This window comes from Cornus florida, unplaced genomic scaffold (assembly GCF_030987335.1).
Source record: "Cornus florida cultivar Cherokee Brave unplaced genomic scaffold, ASM3098733v1 CherokeeBrave_3.0.0_Hap2_Chr08, whole genome shotgun sequence".
Taxonomy (NCBI): domain Eukaryota; kingdom Viridiplantae; phylum Streptophyta; class Magnoliopsida; order Cornales; family Cornaceae; genus Cornus; species Cornus florida.
Window position 1 is genome coordinate 17,319,367 of NW_026775578.1, and position 19,889 is coordinate 17,339,255.

The 19,889-nt window shown below is 36.7% G+C and overlaps 2 protein-coding genes across 3 annotated transcripts in view; both read left to right on the forward strand.

Moving 5' to 3' along the window:
• The first annotated feature begins 3,356 nt into the window (after positions 1 to 3,356).
• LOC132269938 (BTB/POZ domain-containing protein At3g44820) lies at positions 3,357 to 11,014 on the forward strand. 2 transcript variants are annotated; one of them, XM_059771155.1, is made up of 4 exons: positions 3,357 to 4,093; positions 4,739 to 4,808; positions 8,177 to 9,385; positions 10,041 to 11,014. In XM_059771155.1, the coding sequence occupies exons 1-4, from the start codon at positions 4,044 to 4,046 to the stop codon at positions 10,611 to 10,613; spliced, it is 1,902 nt and encodes a 633-aa protein (XP_059627138.1). In that variant the 5' UTR covers positions 3,357 to 4,043; the 3' UTR covers positions 10,614 to 11,014. The 2 variants fall into 2 exon arrangements, with proteins under 2 accessions (XP_059627138.1, XP_059627139.1); XM_059771156.1 differs by lacking the exon at positions 4,739 to 4,808.
• Positions 11,015 to 13,308: 2,294 nt separating this feature from the next.
• Positions 13,309 to 19,889, forward strand: part of LOC132269943 (AP-2 complex subunit alpha-1-like) — a 29,983-nt gene continuing 23,402 nt past the window's right edge. Inside the window, exon 1 of the mRNA XM_059771162.1 lies at positions 13,309 to 13,727. Within this exon, the coding sequence (XP_059627145.1) occupies positions 13,596 to 13,727 (132 nt within the window). The 5' untranslated portion in view covers positions 13,309 to 13,595. The remainder of the gene's footprint in view (positions 13,728 to 19,889) is intronic.

Genomic DNA, 19,889 nt, shown 5'->3' on the forward strand with positions numbered 1-19,889 from the left:
AATTGGCCTAAATTTGGTCCACTTAAGCTATTTAATTAACCCAACCCAAATGATTAAATGAAAAGATAATTATTTATAATAAAATATATTTAGAATAATTATTTTTATGGATAATTATCACAATTTAGCCTGAGCCAGTTATGATTTTGTCCTTATCAGGAGATGACACGTATCATCATCCTATTAATCCAAAAAGCATATAAATAGAGGCACGGAAGAAGGAGGATAGGGGTACAGAAATTGATAGACTCAGAAATAAGGAGAAATACAAAAATTCCTCTCCCCAACATCCAAACCTGAAGGTTAAGAGCAACATGTACATCAAAAATATTCTCCCCAACATCCAAACCTAAAGGTTAAGAGCAACAGGCACATCAAATACTCATCCCCAACATCAAAACTTGACGGCGAAGAGTAACAAACACATCAAATCGTCCCGTTTTTCATCAAAATTTCATGGTGATCAACAACAAGCACATTTAAAGTCGTGCCGTTTTTCATCAAATTCAACAAATTTTCTATGAAGGCGAAGAACAACAAGCACATCCAAACACCAAATTCTCTCTGAAGATGAAGAACAACAAGCACATTCAAAGTCGTGTCGTTCTTCATCAGATTCAATAAAGAACAACAATGAAGATAAAGAACAACAAGCACATCTAAAGTCGTGCCGTTCTTCCTCATATTCAACAAAGAACAACAAATATATCAAAATTGTGCCGTTCTTTCTCCGTGATTTAACAAGTTTGACGAATCACCATATAACACTGTTCGAGATTAAGCTTTGCCAGTTCTCGATCAGAAATCATTGGCGATTTTCTTCAACTACAAATACTTGAAGAAGATTGTCAACAATCAGATTCAAGATTAAGCTCCAACAATCATTGAATCCAACTAACAAAAGAGATCGAATCAAATGATACTTTATTTCTTTTGTAAAGAATATCTCAAAAGATTGTACAAATCAATAAATTATTATTTGTTCTCTATTTTGTTCTTTATATGCAGATTACGAAATTTACATGTATACATATAATTTCTACGCATTAATAAAAAAACATTTTAGTAACTCTAAAGGGTTGGTGCAGTGGCAAGATCACTTGGCTTTGATGACTCGTAAAACATCTTCCACACTTACACTTAAGTAACTTATTGGGTCCGTTATAAAAAATTACCCTTTCTGAGTCCTTGAAGAATGGTCGGGTGAAGTCCAACATCCCAAATTAATAAAAAGGAAGGAGATCTTAGTATCAACAACACAAACTTGAATTTGAGTTTTCATTTATTGTTTTCATTTATTTTTGTTCACCTCAAGTATTGGATTATAATACTATAATAATATTGGTCTCTGTTCTCAACTTTCTCCTAAGACGCACAAGTAGCACTCATTCATGCCGGGGGACCAAATTGGACCACTAGCACCCACCCATCATCACCACCGCCTCACCGTAAGCACAAGCGCTGCTCTTATTATTTGCTCTCACGCGTTGTCGATGATTGCACTCGCAATGTTCGACAAAAAGAGCGATCGAGACGCACACCTCCCATCATTTACAGTTCTATTGCTCTCTCTCTTATCACTATCCATTACCCGTGACCCGTGAACGAAAATAAAATTGATGTAATTGGGGCAAATGATTAATTTGTGTTCAAGAAGTCATAAAAAATCTCTTTATCCACGTCTGTAATTACAAATATCTAAAAAATAGTTTAGGGTGCCCTACAACATGTAATAATAGTCTAATAAAAAATCCAAAAAATCTAAATTATGACAATTTTATTCCATGAATACATTAAATAAGATCAAAGTTTTAGCCTTACTAATCCCTCTGCCAACCTTTTCAATTAAATTATTAAAACTCTGCTTGGTTTGTAATTTTAAGAATAATTTTTTATTTTTGGAAAACAAAAAACTGAACAAAAAAAACTCTGTTTGAATCAGTTTTTTTGAAAATTCTGAAAAGGTCTGTTTTTAGATAACTTGTCTTTTATTGTTATCTGAAAATTATTTTCTGTTCTTTAAAATTTTTAGAACTATTTTTAGAGTTAAAATTTAAAAAGTCCTAAATCCTTTTAAGTCTCAAATCACATTAAATTTAATGATTATCCTAAATAGACATTGCTTGCACCTTCAGATGTTCTTTTTAGGTTTTAGTTACACAGATCAACTTAAATGGACATTGTTTGTGGCAGGGGCGAGCCACGATTGTAAAGTAGGGAGGACTAAAAATAATTAAACCCATGACTACTTAGTGTGTCATTCATGCTCTAAATATATAATTATCATGCATCAGTTATTTAATTAAACCCAATAATCTACAACCTTTTAACACATTTACACTTCCAAACTCTAACGTATTTTTATAGTCAATAATTCATTAAAGTTTGCTTTATACAAGTATTAAAACAAACAACTACAAGAATGTAAGATATATATGTTCCTTATCAATAAATTCACATTATAATGTAAGACTTATGTGCTCCGCCCCTGATTAGTTATTAATCCATAATATAGTAAATTACCCAATTTAACAAGAAATTATCAAGTTATCAACAAATCCCTTTTTTCTTTTTTTTTTTTTTTTTTTTTTTTATACAAAAATAAAATTCAATATTTCACTGGATTAACAATAATAATTCATGATATCCATCCACCTATGCCTTAGTGTCTTACACACGAAGAGTTTAGGTCTTTTTCCATAGACTAACAATGTGTTTGATTTACCGGGCTGGACCCTATTATATTTTATTATGGTTTATTTTGTGATTAGGCATGTCTATGGTTCGTGGGCTTGCTCATATTTAAGGCTTGATCTTTGTAAATTTTATAATTTTTTTTATTTATAAAAATACTATGGACTGTGCTGAGCTGATAGGAAAAGAAAGAGTTGTACATGGGTTTATAGAAACAATAGTACTAATTTTTTTTTTTAATTGGACCTTAACTATAGCTCAGGTTAGTCCATTACTAGTACTTCTTGGTTTGTGGAAGGTGAGTTGATTATTCATACAAAAAATAAATAAAAAATCATAAATTTTCAATAAATTTTACTTAAGGAGCAATATTATAACGAAATTGAAAAGCAGTTTCACTTTATAAAATTCGGACCGTTATGGAGTTTTATTGTTCCTTACAAACGCTGATGCATATATACATTACATATATAATTATACAATATATATTGTTTTGGCTGTCAAATATATAAGTACACTTGTTTGACTTTTGACCAGAGAAGGATGGAAGCAGGACTACTGTCAGGCTTGTCAGCTCTTCTCAGATGATCTGGACGTGAGGCCCACAACGACTACTGTTGGTGGGTCCCAAATCTCTTACCATTTCTCAAGCTCCTCAATTCATTCACACTTCACAAATAGATGACACAAAACTTTGTTGAAAATGGATGAATTACTCAAGGTAGATTACCCAGATCCACCCAATTCCTCCATAGTCGGCAGGCCTAAATCTGCCTAATTTTTCTCTCTCTCACACAGAGCGCACGCATGTTCTACACAATGGGAGTTACTATCATTTAGTGGTGGCTGTGCTTATAGTTATCTGTCAAAATTGACCACCCAATGTTCGATTCTTCTCACAAATACCCACTTTTATTCTTAAGCCGGTTCTGTGTCGTGATCTGTGCGTTTGCTTTTGTTTAGAAATATATATATATATATATATATATATATATATATATATCTATAATTATATTATATGGTATACACTACAGTGGCTTTGTTGTTGGATTGTGTTGGGGTTGTTACTGGTACTCAGTTCGCTTTTTATAATCCCACGCACTTAGGTGTAAAGACTCACCTTTGCTTTCTCTATAATTTAACGACCCAGATGAACTTTTACTGACTCTATGGACTGACTGCCTTCCAGACCCTTGTTTGTTGGTCTACCTCTTTTTTCTTTTCTTTTTTTTACTCTTGATTTGTTGATGTGATGTTGGTATTTGGGTGTTTGATGAATTGATGTTATGAATTGGGTTGGACTCTGTTGAGAGAGAGAGAGAGAGAGGTGAGTCTGTTTGGGGTCAATTATGCCTCCTGCTGGGAAGGTTTCTGGGCTTTACCGAGAGGGCACTGACTGGTATGTTCTCTCTCTCTCTCTCTAAAGTTTCTTTAATGCTCTTTGATTCAATTTTATATCATATTCTATATCAATTTCATGTCTTAGGATGTATAGCTCTGTATTTAGAGTCTAAAAACAGTTTACACTTGCTTGAATTGCAGATTTTTTTTATATTTATTTATAAATAATTGTATGTTTATTGAATTTCATTAATTAACTTGCCAATAAATAAATAAAATTCATGAATCAACACGGATTGGAAGGATGAATTTGTGAAATAAACAGCTTGGGAGAAGAAGAGTGGGAAAGAATTTTACCCAATCTGAAGCTTCCAGTCGAATCTGAAGCTTATGGAGAACCCGACTGATATCATAGGAATTGGATTGCAAGTTGTTGTTTGAAATGGGGAGCGACCTTGGCTCTGAGGTTGATCCATTTTTTATTAATTTTTAATTTTCGAAAGTTTAAGTAAACACAAACACTCACTTCATTGCCCCTAGCAGGGGCTCGAACACTCAACCTCTCTTCTGGGTAAGAGAGATCATACCATCTGGACTAATGCCCATTGGTGAGGGTGACCAATTTCGTGGAATGAGTTATTTAGCTTTTTATGGAGTTAAGAGAGGGATGCGTTGTGTGAAAATTTTTACATGGATATGACAGGTTCTGCAATGCAGGTTTGCCGAGCGACATCACTATTTCCATAGACAGCGTGAACTTCCATCTTCACAAGGTATTGTCATTTCTTCCTAACATTCTAAAATGTATGTGAGACACGATAAGAACATTCTGTCAGTTTGCCTTTCCGATGTGTAGATGAACTTTTACATATTTTTCTTTCTTCAATGTCTGTGGAGGTTCATGCTTACTAGAAACTTATAATGTTGTAATAGTTTTACCTGATTCTATATCAATAAAGAAAAATTAATGTGTTTAAGCTAATATTCATTTTTGAATGTTAAATTTGTCCAAGAGTTATCTCGAGAAGCCGCAGATCTTGAAGTTCTTAGAACAATCTTTTTCTTTTCTTTTCATTTTCTAATTCAAATGTTTGAATTTGCTACTGACACTTTATGGCTCGTTTCTCGATATCAAAATTCTTCTTTTGAAATCTAATGTCTACGTAAAGTTATAGCATCTTTCAGTTTTATTTTCACAATGGTCTACATTCTGTAGTTGTCCAGCATTTACCATAGGTTTACGAAATCTTGGGCCTTTGGGTGGGGGAAATCAAGATTGATCTTGGGAGGGGATTTTCGTGCAGTAATGCTTCTAATTTTCCCAGATAAACTACAGTGATTTAAGTATTTGCATCTTTGTCACTTAAGTATAGCCTCTGCCACTCTCCATGCTTCCCTAGAAATACGTTGTTGGGGTTAAACCTTACACCAAATTCTGTAGAGGTTCTATTTTTCATTTGGACTAATTTGGAGAAAAAGATCGTGCTTAATGTCTTAAGAAAGTCGAGCAAATCTCAGCGCCATATCCTTCGTTAAATTATATGCTGTCATGTGTCACCGCTTTTTTCCCTTCCATTTGAACGAACTCCTCATGCGCCATAACCTTTATGCTATGTTCGGCTGCATGGAATTGGAATTGGAGAAAATTTAGTTTGAAGTTTGAGCTAAATTTTCTCCAAATCCAAAGCACCAATTCCATGCAACTGAACATAGCATTAGGGTATTTATTTGGTGCTCCTGAGTATGGCCAAAACCACCTTATAAAATTTTCTTCATTTTGTCATGAATTTCATTATGATGATCTTATCATGGATATGCATTTGGTATTGTAATTTTTTCTTGTGTTGCTACTCATTAATCCTCTTAGCACCCTCATTTTTAACTATGCCCTTCTATGGATATTTGTTCCTTTGTTATCTAGCAATGTGTACCACCCCCTTTAATTTGATATTTATTTTTCTATATGCACTAGAATTTCTTATCCAATTTCCCCATCCCTTTTTTGTTCTATTTGTCACAACATTTTCAGTCTCTTGTTAAAGGTGACCTAACCAAGATAATGGAAACAATGATTTTAGGTCACTCAAGATCTTTGATCAATTTCTCAATTTTATCCCAATAATTATTAAATTACATTCAATATACTTTTTGTTCTTAAGCCAGAGTATTTAAAGCATTTCCCACAATTCTGACTAATTTTGCTAGCCAAAACTATATGATCCAAAAAAAAGAAAAAGAAAAATTGAAGCTCCAACTGGCTTTTTCCTGAACATATGCAGTAAGTTCATCAATCAACACGGAGAGAGAGAACAAAGGCCCTACTTGTAGATGTATATGGGTTCCAAAGGCAGTGCTTTGGGATCTTTGTTTCATCACGGTGATGCAGGGTTCAGAGTGGGAGGTGATGGATCCATGTATAAAGGGATGTGGTGATGATGAGCCATTATTGAGCATTATCCGTTGGTCAGGGACTTTTGTTCCCTATTTTTCTTTCTCTTTGGAATGTCATGGGTGCCTAGATCAGCTTTTGATTTTTTGGAGATGGTGCAGGCTGAGTAGGAATGATGAAGAATAACAATGAGCTTTGATTCCAAATTGATGCACGATATGATACCGACTAATGCAGGAGAGACGAAGAGAGAAGAGGGGAAGAGAAGAAGAAAGAACAGGAAAGAAAAGTTAGAGTGGAGGAGAGAAACAGATCTTAGGGATAAAATTTTGCAATAATCTAAAATTCAATTATCAAGCAATAATCTTATTACATGAAGGCCTTGTATATAATCAAATCCTACACCAAGCCTAATTAATAAATAATTCAGAAATATATACTTCTAAAAATACAAACAACAAATACCTAATAATAAGGAAAATAAATTTATCCCCATCTATCTTTTCCCCATGTGAAACATAGGTGAAGATCATGTCAACACGTTTGTGTGGATTTCATCTTGATCCCCATCAATTTTGCTCAGCTGAGAAGAACTCACCTTCCATTAGTTATGGTGATACTGCTACAAGAGATTAGGATCAATCCACCCTTGTGCTGTCTTGCATAATCTTTGACACAGTAGAATATGGTTCAAAATAGAACATAGGAGTATAAAATTGAAAAGCCTAAATAATCTTTGACATGGTAAAATCCAACATCACTGTCCCAAACAACATTTGAGGAGTTTTAAGTTTTAATTTTTTTCATGTTGGGCATCCGTGATTGTTTCAATACCTTCACACGGCTTAGTTTGACACCAATTCTCTAATGTCTTCAAGAATATGATTTATTCACGGTTTCATCACTTTTTCTTGGAACTGAGCCATTATCCATTACTGATTTGGGCAATTATCAGCAGAGGGACAGAATAATCCAGGATAAACTGGCACAAGTGCTTTTACCCTGGAGACAACTCATCCGAACCCTTCATTTCAGAAACCCATTTCCATTTTCCAAATGTTCCCCTTCAGATTCATAATGGCATGTTGAAATAACTACTTCCACAAAATCATTGAAAGCAAAGCCCATAAATGTGTTTAATCGAGAATTGTTTGGCTAGTTTTGGGGGAATGTCCACATCGAAGTTCTAAGAAATTGGTCTAAGACTCTAATGAATCCTTGAAGTGGTCATGCCCTGTCTAAATAATTGAATTCATGTTCTACTAGGGTTGAGCCTCGCAGTTGGTCATGCTTGTTTCTGTACCAAAGTCTCGTGTAATTTCCCAGATATATGAGTGCTTCAAACAGCTGGAAAATAAACCCCAAAGAAACTGAATATGGCATTTGAACAATTTCACTGGTGAAGAGGAAACTTTCTGAAAATTTTATTTCCTTTTTTTCTTCTCTGGTTGAGAAGATTTATAGCTGGTTTGCTCATTATTTCATTCACTGTCTTCTTTGATTCTTTGTTTTATATATTCTATTCTATCAGTTCTTATTGAATCTATCAATTAAAAAAAATTGTCATTTATACTTAATGTGATACTCCTGTACTCTTTTAGTTGATATTATCATAACAAACTGCCTAAGGAAAATGTTGATGTTTTTTGCTTTACATATATGTTTGTTGTTGTACTGTCTTCGATATGGTAAAAGACTTGTCTTCCTTTCTACTCTATATTCTAATAATATACATCAATGTATGATCCTCAGTTTCCTCTCATGTCAAATTGTGGGAAGATAGCGAAAATGGTTGAAGAATCTCAAAGTATCCACGACGGGACATTCACCATGGCTTTAGAAGAGTTTCCTGGTGGTCCTGACACTTTCTTGGTTGCAGCTAAATTCTGCTATGGTGTCCGGGTGGAATTTACACCAAGGAACATAGTGATGGTGTATTGTGCAGCAGACTACCTTGAAATGACAGATGAGAATGGAGAAGGTAACTTATTGTCAAAGTCAGAGAGTTTCTTCCATAAGAATATACTCCAGAACTGGAAAGATTGTGTTGTGTCTCTTCAAAGTTGTGAACCTGTCATAGCAAGAGCTGACAAGCTCCAAATAACTAGCAAATGTTTGAATGTTCTATCTATGATGGTTTGCACGGATCCTAGTTTGTTTGGATGGCCCATGATGATGTATGGTAGCTTGCAGAGCCCTGGTGGAAGCATCCTGTGGAATGGCATAAACACTGGTGCAAGGATTCGGAGCTCAGAATCTGACTGGTGGTTTGAAGACATATCATATCTAAGTGTGGGTTTGTTTGAAAGACTTATTCAGAGAATGGAAGAAAGAGGAATAAGACCTGAAAACTTAGCAGGTGCTATAATGTATTATGCTAGAAAGTACCTTCCAGGTTTGGGCCGGTGGCAGGGTGGACCAAGTGGAAAAGCTATTACAGTTGCAAGTTTCAGCATGACACCTGCTGCTGTGGACCAGAAGGTTCTGCTGGAAAGCATTGTAAAGCTGCTCCCCCAAAAGAAGGGGAAATCTTTTTGCCGTTTTCTATTGGGACTTCTTCGTGTTGCTTTGATACTGGGTGTTAATCATACATGTCAGGACTTTCTGGAGAGGAGAATAGGGATGCAGCTGGAACTGGCAACCCTTGATTGTCTACTGATACCTACGTATTCAGATTCTGATGCTTTATATAACACTGACTGTGTTGAACGAATTACTCATCATTTCATCTCTTTAGAACCAAGTGCAACTACATTTTCGCCATCATCATTTGACCTAGAATCATCACCCTCATCTGGACCATTAAGAAAAGTCGCAAAGTTGATAGATAGCTACATGGCAGAGGTTGCTTCTGACGTGAACTTAAAACCTGGAAAGATACGTTCACTTGCAGAATCCCTACCAGATTCTTCGAGACCTTTGCATGATGGGCTATACAGAGCACTGGATATATATTTCAAGGTTTGAATCTATCTACTCAATCTCCTCCATACATAGACTGATAGACTCATGGGGTGTTGGGATATCCCAGGGAATTATTCTGATTAATATATGAATGATTTTTTTTTTTTTCTTCCTTAGTTGGTACTCACACACACATGCCTCCACTGAGGCTCGAACCCCTAACCTCTATTTGAGAAGTAGGGGCCTGGTACCGCTAGGCCTTCTTAACATTTTATTGACGACTATTCTTTTTATTTTAAATTTTTCTGAAGGATGGATCTGTGTCCTCAATTGATACGGAAGAGGTTATATTCCCATTCTGTGAAACCTCGAAACTCTGCATAGTCATTTTTCTTTTAGTACTTAATTTTTATCCAACCCAATACAGGAAGCAGGGAGATATAGGGAGAGAAAAAGAATAGATAAGAAATGCTATTTTGACCACTATAATCTTTTCTGACTCAGCAAATATAGTCATATTTGGAGAACTAGATTCATCTCAGAAGCTTGCTAAGTACAGTTCACTGAGCTTTCTCGATTTAGAGTTGGGACCTCCGCGTTTCAGTGTCTACAGTTCATATAACCTGTGTAAAACCTTTTGTTGGATCAATTATTAAAATAAATGCTTCTTTTTTGTATTGGAGGCTTTACCGGGACTCATGGTGTTGTGCAGGCACACCCTTGGCTTTCAGATAAAGAGAAAGAACAACTGTGCAATATCATGGACTATCAGAAGCTCTCTATCGATGCTTGTGCCCATGCATCTCAAAATGAAAGGTTGCCACTTAGAATAGTTCTTCAGGTTCTGTTCTTCGAGCAGTTGCAGTTGAGAACAGCTCTAGCTGGTTGTCTTCATGTCTTGGATGCTGAAAGTGCCCCTCCTGGTCCGGTTACGGTCCCAGGTGACATGGTGGGCCAGCTTGTACAGAGAGATGGATGGGTGTCCGTGGTGCGTGAGAACCAGGTTTTAAAGGTGGACATGGAAAAGATGAGATCTAAAGTTGGGGAACTGGAAGAAGAATTCAATAAAATAAAGCTAGAGATGAAAAGGGTGACTAAATCACACAGTTCCCTCAGTTCTCCCCGCTTTATTGCACGGGGAATTGGGTGCAAGTTTCTTCCACGGTCCTCAGATGCTAAAGCAGATATCGTTGAAAGCAAAGGGCCATCGCCAAGAGGATCAGTCGAGCAGCAGGTACGGCTTTCCCGTCATTCCAGCCATCGGAAAAGTTTCTCTTTATTTTGAGTGCTTAGAATACAAGAAGTCTGTGTGTTGTATTAAAGATGAGCAATACTTCAAAAAAGGGTGGCTAATTTGAAGCCATGGTCTGTGCCACAGAACTGTTTTTGGTGAAATGTCACGCTTCCTCTCATGTAGATGGAAATGTTCTTCCTCTCTTCCTTTATAGCTTGGTGGGGATGATTTTTCACCTTTTGAAGGTGGGACTGAAATATGCAACAACTGTTTCTGGGTGGAGCTTATAGAGGAGTATATATAATTATACAGTGTGTTTCAATCACAAAACATAGTCATTGATGATGTTGTTTTTATTTCCTTGGGTTATACATGTACAGTATTTCTAAACAAGATTGTAAATTTGTCAACCAATGAAATTATATGAAAGGTTTTTATTGGCTTGTGTTCAATCGATGTAACCGATTTTGCTCTTTATTCCTAAAAATTCTCTTACTGTTTTTAACCCAGATTAGCTGAGGCTCGATAGATTTAGTTTTGGTGGCAATGCACTCTGTTTGATTAATATGAGCCCCCCATCTATTTTCTTTTATTCCTAAAAACTATCTTAGGGTTAAATCATGTTTTAACTTTTAACCAATAATCCAAATGGTCAATGCCCAATACATGATGTCTAACTGATTTTTATACTGCATGACGGTTATTTGATGAGATGTTCTACATTTTTATTTTTATTTTTATTTTTATTTTTTGGAAAGTGTACGTAAAGCTTATGATGCTAATTGTCGTAGATGCTACTAATATTTAGTCTTTTGTTTATTAAATGTACACATAATTCTATTATAACTACTGTTATGTCTCCAAGGGATTATAACTACGGTCATGTCACGTGTCCAAGGGATTATAACTACTGTTATGTCACATGTCCAAGGGTTTCTATATATATATATATATTGAGCAGTAATGGAGACCGAAAGATATCCTGAATTAATCATCCACGTCAAGTAAAAGAGTATATCATGAAAAAGGAATATCCGAAAACTCATTAGTTTCTAAAATTAGAGAGAACTTATTTTTATCATTTTTTTAAGAATTGACTTATTTTTATCTTGTTACGTAGTATATTTTAATTTTTTTTGTTTTTCGTAATTGGTATATTTTATAATTTACACGGACTAGATACATCAAATTAAATCATTGTACCAATTGAATTGATGCTGAAGAAGAAAACTGATTCAAAACCCCATGCAGAGAGAAAACCAATTCCGAATCAAAGAGTGATGTTGTGAATACTCCCGAATTTTTTTGTGTGATTCGAATACAAGATGATCATGTAATTCTTAAAATTAGATCATTGAATAATACCTAAATCTATTGAGAAATTTATAGAAAAAAAATCTTTGAATATTTATGATCTGTTACCAACATATATGTAATTGTATGTATGTATATATATATATATTTCTATTTATATATATACCCACCTTCTTCAGGTCATTTTCACAGTGTCTATGGTTCCATTACCTTCCTCGTATTCTTCTCAAACAACTTTTTTTTTTTCAATTTATTTTTGGGGGTGAGCTAAGTACGTGATGACTTTTTTACTCTTCATGTGCAATGATTTATAAAATTTTAAATAGCTTGGCCACGGTTAAATTCGATCATTTTTTTCGAGAGTTATTCTTTGCCCCCTTATCATTTTCCATATATTTTTAGAGGATGGTGGTGTCTCTTAAAGTGCTTCATAATCCACTACATGGGGTTGTTTAGAAAATTCTTCCTCCTGATCTCCAAAATGATTGATATAAAAGGTAATTTTGTGAATTTTGAAGTTCCATTTATAGTGCTCTCATATATCTGTTCTGGGTTACGTTTGTTGCTGATATGATACTATCGGATGGTTATATAACTTATACTTCAATACATTTAAAGTCTCTTCTAAAATTTATTTTTATCTTAACAACTCAGTGTGAGGTGGCATAGGTGTTATAAGAAAACTTATCTCACGTCCGATCAAAATGAAAAAATGAATATATTTTTATGAATTGGGTGTCAACTCTACCTAAAAGAAAACTTATCACACGTCCGATCAAAATAAAAAAGTGAATGTATTTATATGAATTGGATGTCAACTCTACCTAGTAATTGGTCAAACCGTGAAACACCTATATGAATTGGATGTCAACTCTACCTAGTAATTGGTCAAACCGTGAAACACCCAATCTATTATATTACGCAGATTTATAAATATACAAAGTCTCAATATTTTTTAATAACTTTTTTTGAAAAAAGAAAACAGATGAGATACTGTTATAGCACAATCTTTAGCATTTTTAGTTTTTCTTAACCCTAATATCATCCCCATAAAACATGTATTAACTATTTATTGCTTCATGTCATTTAATAATTTTTTTAAAAAAATTAAAATAAATATATACAAGAGGGTCTAAATATTAACTGTTTAATTTAATCAAATAAAATCAAAAGAAATAGTGTATAAAATTTTAACTGATTTATATAATATAATGCAAATTAATTTTAGTATGAAATTTTAACACTATGCATGATCACAATTAAAAAACTACAGAGGACAACTGTAGTTAAGCAGACCCCATAAGTCCATACCTCATATTTTTATTTATTTTATTGGATGGACCGGGACGGGACCCGGAAACAATATAACAAAAACATATATTAGGACGAACACAAATAGAAATTATTGCGGGGTATTAATATTTTATTTTTATTTTTATTTTTCCCCCAGTTGGAAATTAATTGAAATGATGCACAACTGGTAAAAGTCGTCTTCTGCACTGGCCGACGGCTCTTCCAAATTTTCTCAGTCCACCTTCTCCCCTCTCCTCCTCCCTCTAAAACCACTCTTTTCCTCTCTGGATCACCGCCATTTTTACACACTCGTTCGCTCTTCTGCAAGATCTCGCTCTCGTCTTTTCTTGTTCTCTAAACGAACGGCTAGGATCTAGAGAGAGACATAGAGAGTCGAAAGATCCGAAGCTACTAAGGCGTCCTCTCATGGCGTGGTCGGGCATGAGAGGTCTCTCCGTATTCATCAGCGACATCCGGAATTGCCAGAACAAAGAACAGGAACGCCTCCGGGTCGATAAAGAGCTCGGCAACGTCCGTACCCGTTTCAAAAACGAGAAGGTTAGGGTTTATCCTTTACAGACATATATGAACACACACATATATGTATATGTATCTTTTTCTGTAACTTTCGTCACCGTACAATCTTTCGATCTACCGTCTTATATAAAGATCAATGAAATGTTGAAATTCTCTTCATTTGGCTTCAAGGCTATTCAACTCAATGATATGCAGTTTTGTAGATTATATCTTGATTTAGTCAATATAATTTTCTGGGAGTAGACAGATAGGGTGTCACTTTTCAGTACTTTCTTTTTGTGTGTGTGTGTGTGTGTGTTTTTTTTTTTCCTTCAATTTCTTTGAATTGGGACTATAGCTAGGGGCAGGCAATGGTAGGTAATTTGGAATGGTTAATTTCGTTAAGCACAAATGGTTTCAACCGTAATTGTTCTATTGATGAGCTAATTTAGCAAAAAACCTTGGATTAATTTAGAGACAAATTCTTAGTATTATTGGTTAGTGATCTTTTAAGTAGTGGTTTTGTAGAAGAGTTTTATGTGCCCAGCAGAAAGGATAAATGGCATTTTGTAGTCCATACTCCTTACCCAGGAGCCATTTTAGTTGAAGGTGAACTCATTTCATTTTTCACGTGGATGAATTTGACATTAACTGAACCTATGTGGATTCGCCTTGTAAGAGGGCATGCAATGCCTCTTTTAAAAGCTGACTCATGGTGGTGACCTTACCGCTTTTTAAGTAATGGAAAGTATGGGAAACATAAGGAGGTTTCAGCAGATTCTTTTTTTTTTTTTTTTTTTTTTTTGATAAGTAAAATTGTATGAGAAAGCGTTCAAAAGGGGAACGCGTCTCAAGAGCGGTACAGAAACGAGAAAAGGTAAAAGAAAAATAAGATCTATGGACCCAGCGACCCAAAAAGTCCATAATCTCATCCAAAGAAATACAATCTCTCTCCATACCCCAACTAAAAAGAGAACAAAGAATAGCGAACTTCAAAGCCCCAATGGAGGTCCCCTCCCTTTCAAAAGATCTTCAATTGCGTTCTTTCCAAAGACTCCCCCCAATACAAAGGGGAATCACTCTCCAAAAATTACGGGCGCGCGCCCCCGCCCTTTGGCCCCTCCAACAATCAATCAAATCTCTTGAAGTCTGGGGCATAACCCACTGAACACCAAAGAGACACAACAAAAGGTTCCAGCAGTCATGAGTTACGGGACAGTGCAAGAGAAGATGATCCATAGACTCTCCATTATTCATGCACAAGCAACACCGGTTAACGATAACATGTTGTCTCTTCCTCAAGTTGTCCAGAATCAAGATCTTGCCCCAAACAACCGTCCATATAAAGAAAGCCACCCGAAGAGGAGCCTTCGAGCGCCAAACCGTTTTCCACGGGAAGGTGGATCCACGAAACCTTGAAAGCTGGTGAAAAAAGGACCGGACTTGGAACGTCCCCCTAGGAGAAAGCACCCAAGTCAAAGAATCCGACCCGGTGCCATCCACCTCCTGTCTATACAGAAGATCCAACAAACCAATGACCTCATCCAACTCCCAATCCTGAAAGGATCGCCGGAACTAAACATCCCAAGACAACCTACCACTATCAAGGCGATAGCAGTCAGCAACAATAGCGTGTCTATCAGCAGCAATCTTGAACAACCTCAGGTACAGACAAGACAAAGGAAGGTCCTCGCACCAAGCATCCTCCCAAAACCGGATATTCCTTCCTTCCTGGACTCTGAATCTAATGTGCTTTGAGAACTCATCCCAACCTCTCCCAATAGATTTCCAAACACCCACACCGACAGTAGACCTGACCGGTCTAGCTGATCATCCCCCCCTCTCCTCCCCAAATCGACAAAAAACAACCTTCCTCCATAATCTGTGTCGTTCACTGCCGAATCTCCAAAGCCACTTGCCTAGGAGGGCCCTGTTGAAAGGGGCCAATCTTCTAATCCCTAAGCCTTCCAACCTGAGGGCCTGCAAACCTGTTCCCATCGAACAAGATGATACTTAAACTCCTCTCCTCTACCGCCCCACCAAAAATTCAGTTGAAACATCTCAAGTCTTCCAACAACAGTATAGTGGATCTGGAAGTGCGAAAGGAAATAAGTTGGGAGACTAGATAAAGTGCTCTGCATCAGAGTAACTTTTCCCCCCTTTGAAAGGTATTGCTTCTTCCACCTTGCCAGCCTTCTCTCAAAACGCTCAATCGCTGGGTCCCAGCTTCCCACTCTTCTAGTCGAGACACCCAAAGGCAAGCCTAAATAAGAAATAGGGAAGGAGCTCGTCCTACACCCTAGGACAGCTGCGAGAGACTCCACCTCCTGAATATCTCCCACAGGGATAATCACACTCTTTTCCATGTTGACTTTCAGCCCAGAGATTGCCTGAAAGTAAACAAGGACACATCGCAAATATCTCAACTGGGAGACCTCAGCCTCACAAAAAACCAGAGTGTCGTTCGCAAAAAACAGATGAGAAATTTCCAACTGATGAGTTGCGTCTGAACCAATCTTGAAGCCCCGAATGAACCCCAAGTCCATAGCCTGTCTCATCAACCTACTAAGAGCTTCCATGACAATGATAAACAGGAAAGAGGAGAGAGGATCCCCTTGCCTCAAACCACGAGAGCTGCCAAAAAACCCCAATGGGGACCCATTAACCAACATCGAGAATCTGATAGACGAGACACAAATAACGATCCATCGCCTCCATTTCTCTCTGAAATCCATCCTCTCTAACAGATAAAATATAAAGTTCCAGCAAACATGATCATAGGCTTTCTCGATGTCCAACTTGCACAAAACTCTAAGAATCCCACTACTGAGCCTAAAATCCACACATTCGCTGGCAATAAGTGTGGAATCTAGGATTTGTCTACCCCCAATAAATGCATTATGAGAATCAGAAATGACAATGTCCAGAACCTCCCTCAATCGTAGCGCAAGGACTTTAGCGATCAGCTTATACATACACCCAATGCGATCAACTTATTCATACACCCAATCAGACTAATGGGTCTGAAGTCCTTTATGTCAGTTGCCCCTCCCTTCTTGGGGATTAGGGCAATAAAGAAGTATTCAATGACTTTTCGAACCTCCCATTAGAATAGAACTCATGAAAAGTGCCCATAACCTTTTGACGAACAACCTCCCAGCTCTCTAGTAAGAACCTCATAGTGAAACCATCGGACCTGGAGCCTTGTCGCCATTACTACTCCTCAACACCAAAAGAACTTCCTCCTTCGTAAAGGGTCTCTTAAGCCCTTATCCTCTACTGAAATAGAATCAAAATGAAGACCATCGAGGCATAGCCTCCAACGAAGAGGCTCAGTGTATAGAAAGAAACAATCCCCGTACGCACTTCCTCCTTAGAACACAACATTGTTCCATCCACACACATCCGCCTAATGTGGTTGCCCCTCCTATGGGCATTGGCGGTACGATGAAAGAACTTAGTGTTACAGTCAACCCTCTTTGAGCCATAAGGCCCGAGATTTTTGACGCCACGAAACCTCCTCCAAAACCACGATTTCACCACATTCAGCCTGACAAGATGCTCTCTTATTACGTTGAGACTCAACAAGACCACACACTGCTTCCAATCTGTCTAACTCTGCAATGTCAGCGAGGGCTCTATTCTTCCTCCATTCCATATTACCAAAAACCTCCTTATTCCATTTTTTGAGCTTGTCTTTTAGAAGGCGAAGTTTCCCTGCTAAAATGAAGCTCAAAGTTCCCACAACCAAATCCTCCTCCCATCAAAATCGCACCAACCCCTGAAAATCCACCGCCTTAAGCCACATATTCTCAAATCTGAAGGGGGTACAACGTGGACACAACTCTCCATAGTCGAAAACCAAAGGAATGTGATCCGACGTAACCTTAGCCAGAGCGGCCTAAACAGCATCCAGAAACTTCTCCTCCCACTCTCCAGAGATCAAAAATCTATCCAGGAGGGAAAAGTAGGCGTCTCCCTTACGCTGGACCAAGTAAAAGAAGCACCCTCCAATGGAAGATCAATAAGCTGATGGCAATCAATAAACTCTGAAAAAAGAACCATAGCCGGGGTCTATGGACCCCCAGTAGATCTCTCCGACGGTGATCTCACCACATTAGAATCTCCTGCCATGCACCAAGGAAAAGGCCACCTCCCCTTCACCCCACTAAGCTCCTCCCACAAAACTGGCCTATCGCAGTCATCGCCGGCCCATACACACCAGAGAAGACCCAAGAGAAACCGTCCTCCTCCATCTTGAAGAAGCCAAGAATAAGTATGCTTTTGCATTTCTACATTGGAAGGAACAAGGTTGCATATGTTTTTCGAATATGATTTGGTGGATTTTTTTGACTTATAAAAAAAAAAGAATATGATTTGGTGGATTTTTATTTCACACATTTGAATAAAAAAAATTGAAGCCAGTGGTTTAATTATCACATTGATTGGAATTTGGATGTACCCATTTAAATTAAATTCCATGCTGTTGGGACATATCATCCAATTATCTGAAATTATACAAGAATCCATGAATAAGTGAGGTTCAGAGTTTGTCTAGAAGTTTTTTTTTTTTTGATAAGTCAGAGTTTGTCTAGAAGTTAACATCAACTCATTAGTGAGTGTCTGGGATTGATGTCCCAGATGTGAATTTCTAAGATTGAATAGAGAGAGAGAGTTGGTGAAGGTTAGGATCTAATTTTAATGAGTAAGATGATTATCCTTGTTTGCTTTGTGTTGTGAGTTGTGACGGGGATAGACTTATGAAATAAAATGGCGTGGAAACAAAAAAAGAAGAAGAAAAAAAGCCCTTTGTTACAACAAACTTTTATATACGAGCATTTGAAACTTACACATGTATGTGCACCAAATCCAAATCCATTGATTAAAAAAAAAAAACTTTTAAACAATGGATTTGGACCCCTTCAATTCCATATATCCAGAACAACGTAAGAATGCCCTTGGTAATGATTTTGACTGGAATTTGAATTTCTGATTGTAATGTGGTATAAATTATTTACATGATGTGCCTCTCTTGTTAACTTTTTGGTGCTATGTTATTGATGCTTATTGAATGATTTTCATTTTTTGGAACATTGAGACATGAATATGTTTATTTTGAGTGTTTTGATAATCACCAGTATCTAAATATTGTTTATTGGTACTAAAGTAAGTTTGACAGTGGATCACGAATTATTAATGATGTTATATATTTTATGAATGGGGAGTGTGTCCTTCTGTATATGTTTCGAACTACAGGGATAGGTAGAGATGGCCTGGGCCCTGGGTTACAAGACAAATTTGAAAGAGCTTGGGAGAAACAATTCAACGACTATGGGAAAAGGATGCTTCTTCATATATGCTATCATTGAGTAGGAACCTAACACTGAGGTTTTGAATACTCAGGGATTGATTTAATGGAATGCTTGCCTCTTGTCAAGAGGACAATAGAAGTGGTGATCTGAGGACATAGTTGTTAGGGAACAACCCATTTTTTGTGAGATCATGTACCCTTGATGTGGTCAGCTTTCATTGATGAGTTTTTATTATACGTAGTTGGATGAAAGCATGGGGAATATTGGTTGTATTTTGTTGTGCCAGAAGAGGATCTCCAGGTGTTCCTCTAGGTGGTAATGTGGTTGCAATCTTAGTAATGAGTAAGAAGTATTAATACTTTATTTCTGGTGTGTAAGTATACTTGTATGTTTTCGGGATTTTCTTTAGATCAGAGGGTGGGAGGCAGTTGTTGCTTTTAATAGTTCAGTCACCAGTTTGTAATGAGAGCACTGTACTTGGCTGATTCAGACATTATGGGAGCACTAGTCATGGTTATCTAATTCTTGGAGCTGGGTCTAGTTTTAATTAAGGGATATGGTTTGACATTAGTGTTCTTCATTGAGATTGTTAGGGCCATTATTTTTAATGTGTAACTCAATTTATATTTTTTGTCTTACTTTTCTCTACTGCTATCTCTTCATATGTTACATAATTTCTTTTAAACAAGTAAAGTATCGCCGTAGGAAACATAAAGTTTGTTATGTGTATGAGAAATGTTGCCAACATGTCTGGTTGGACATGTACCTAGAAAGCACATCTTACATAATTGTATTGAAAAATCTCTATTTATTTATTTTAGTTACATAATTGATTCAGGATGGTTGAAGTGCCCATGTTTTTTTCCGGCGCACACAACCTTTTGTGCAATTA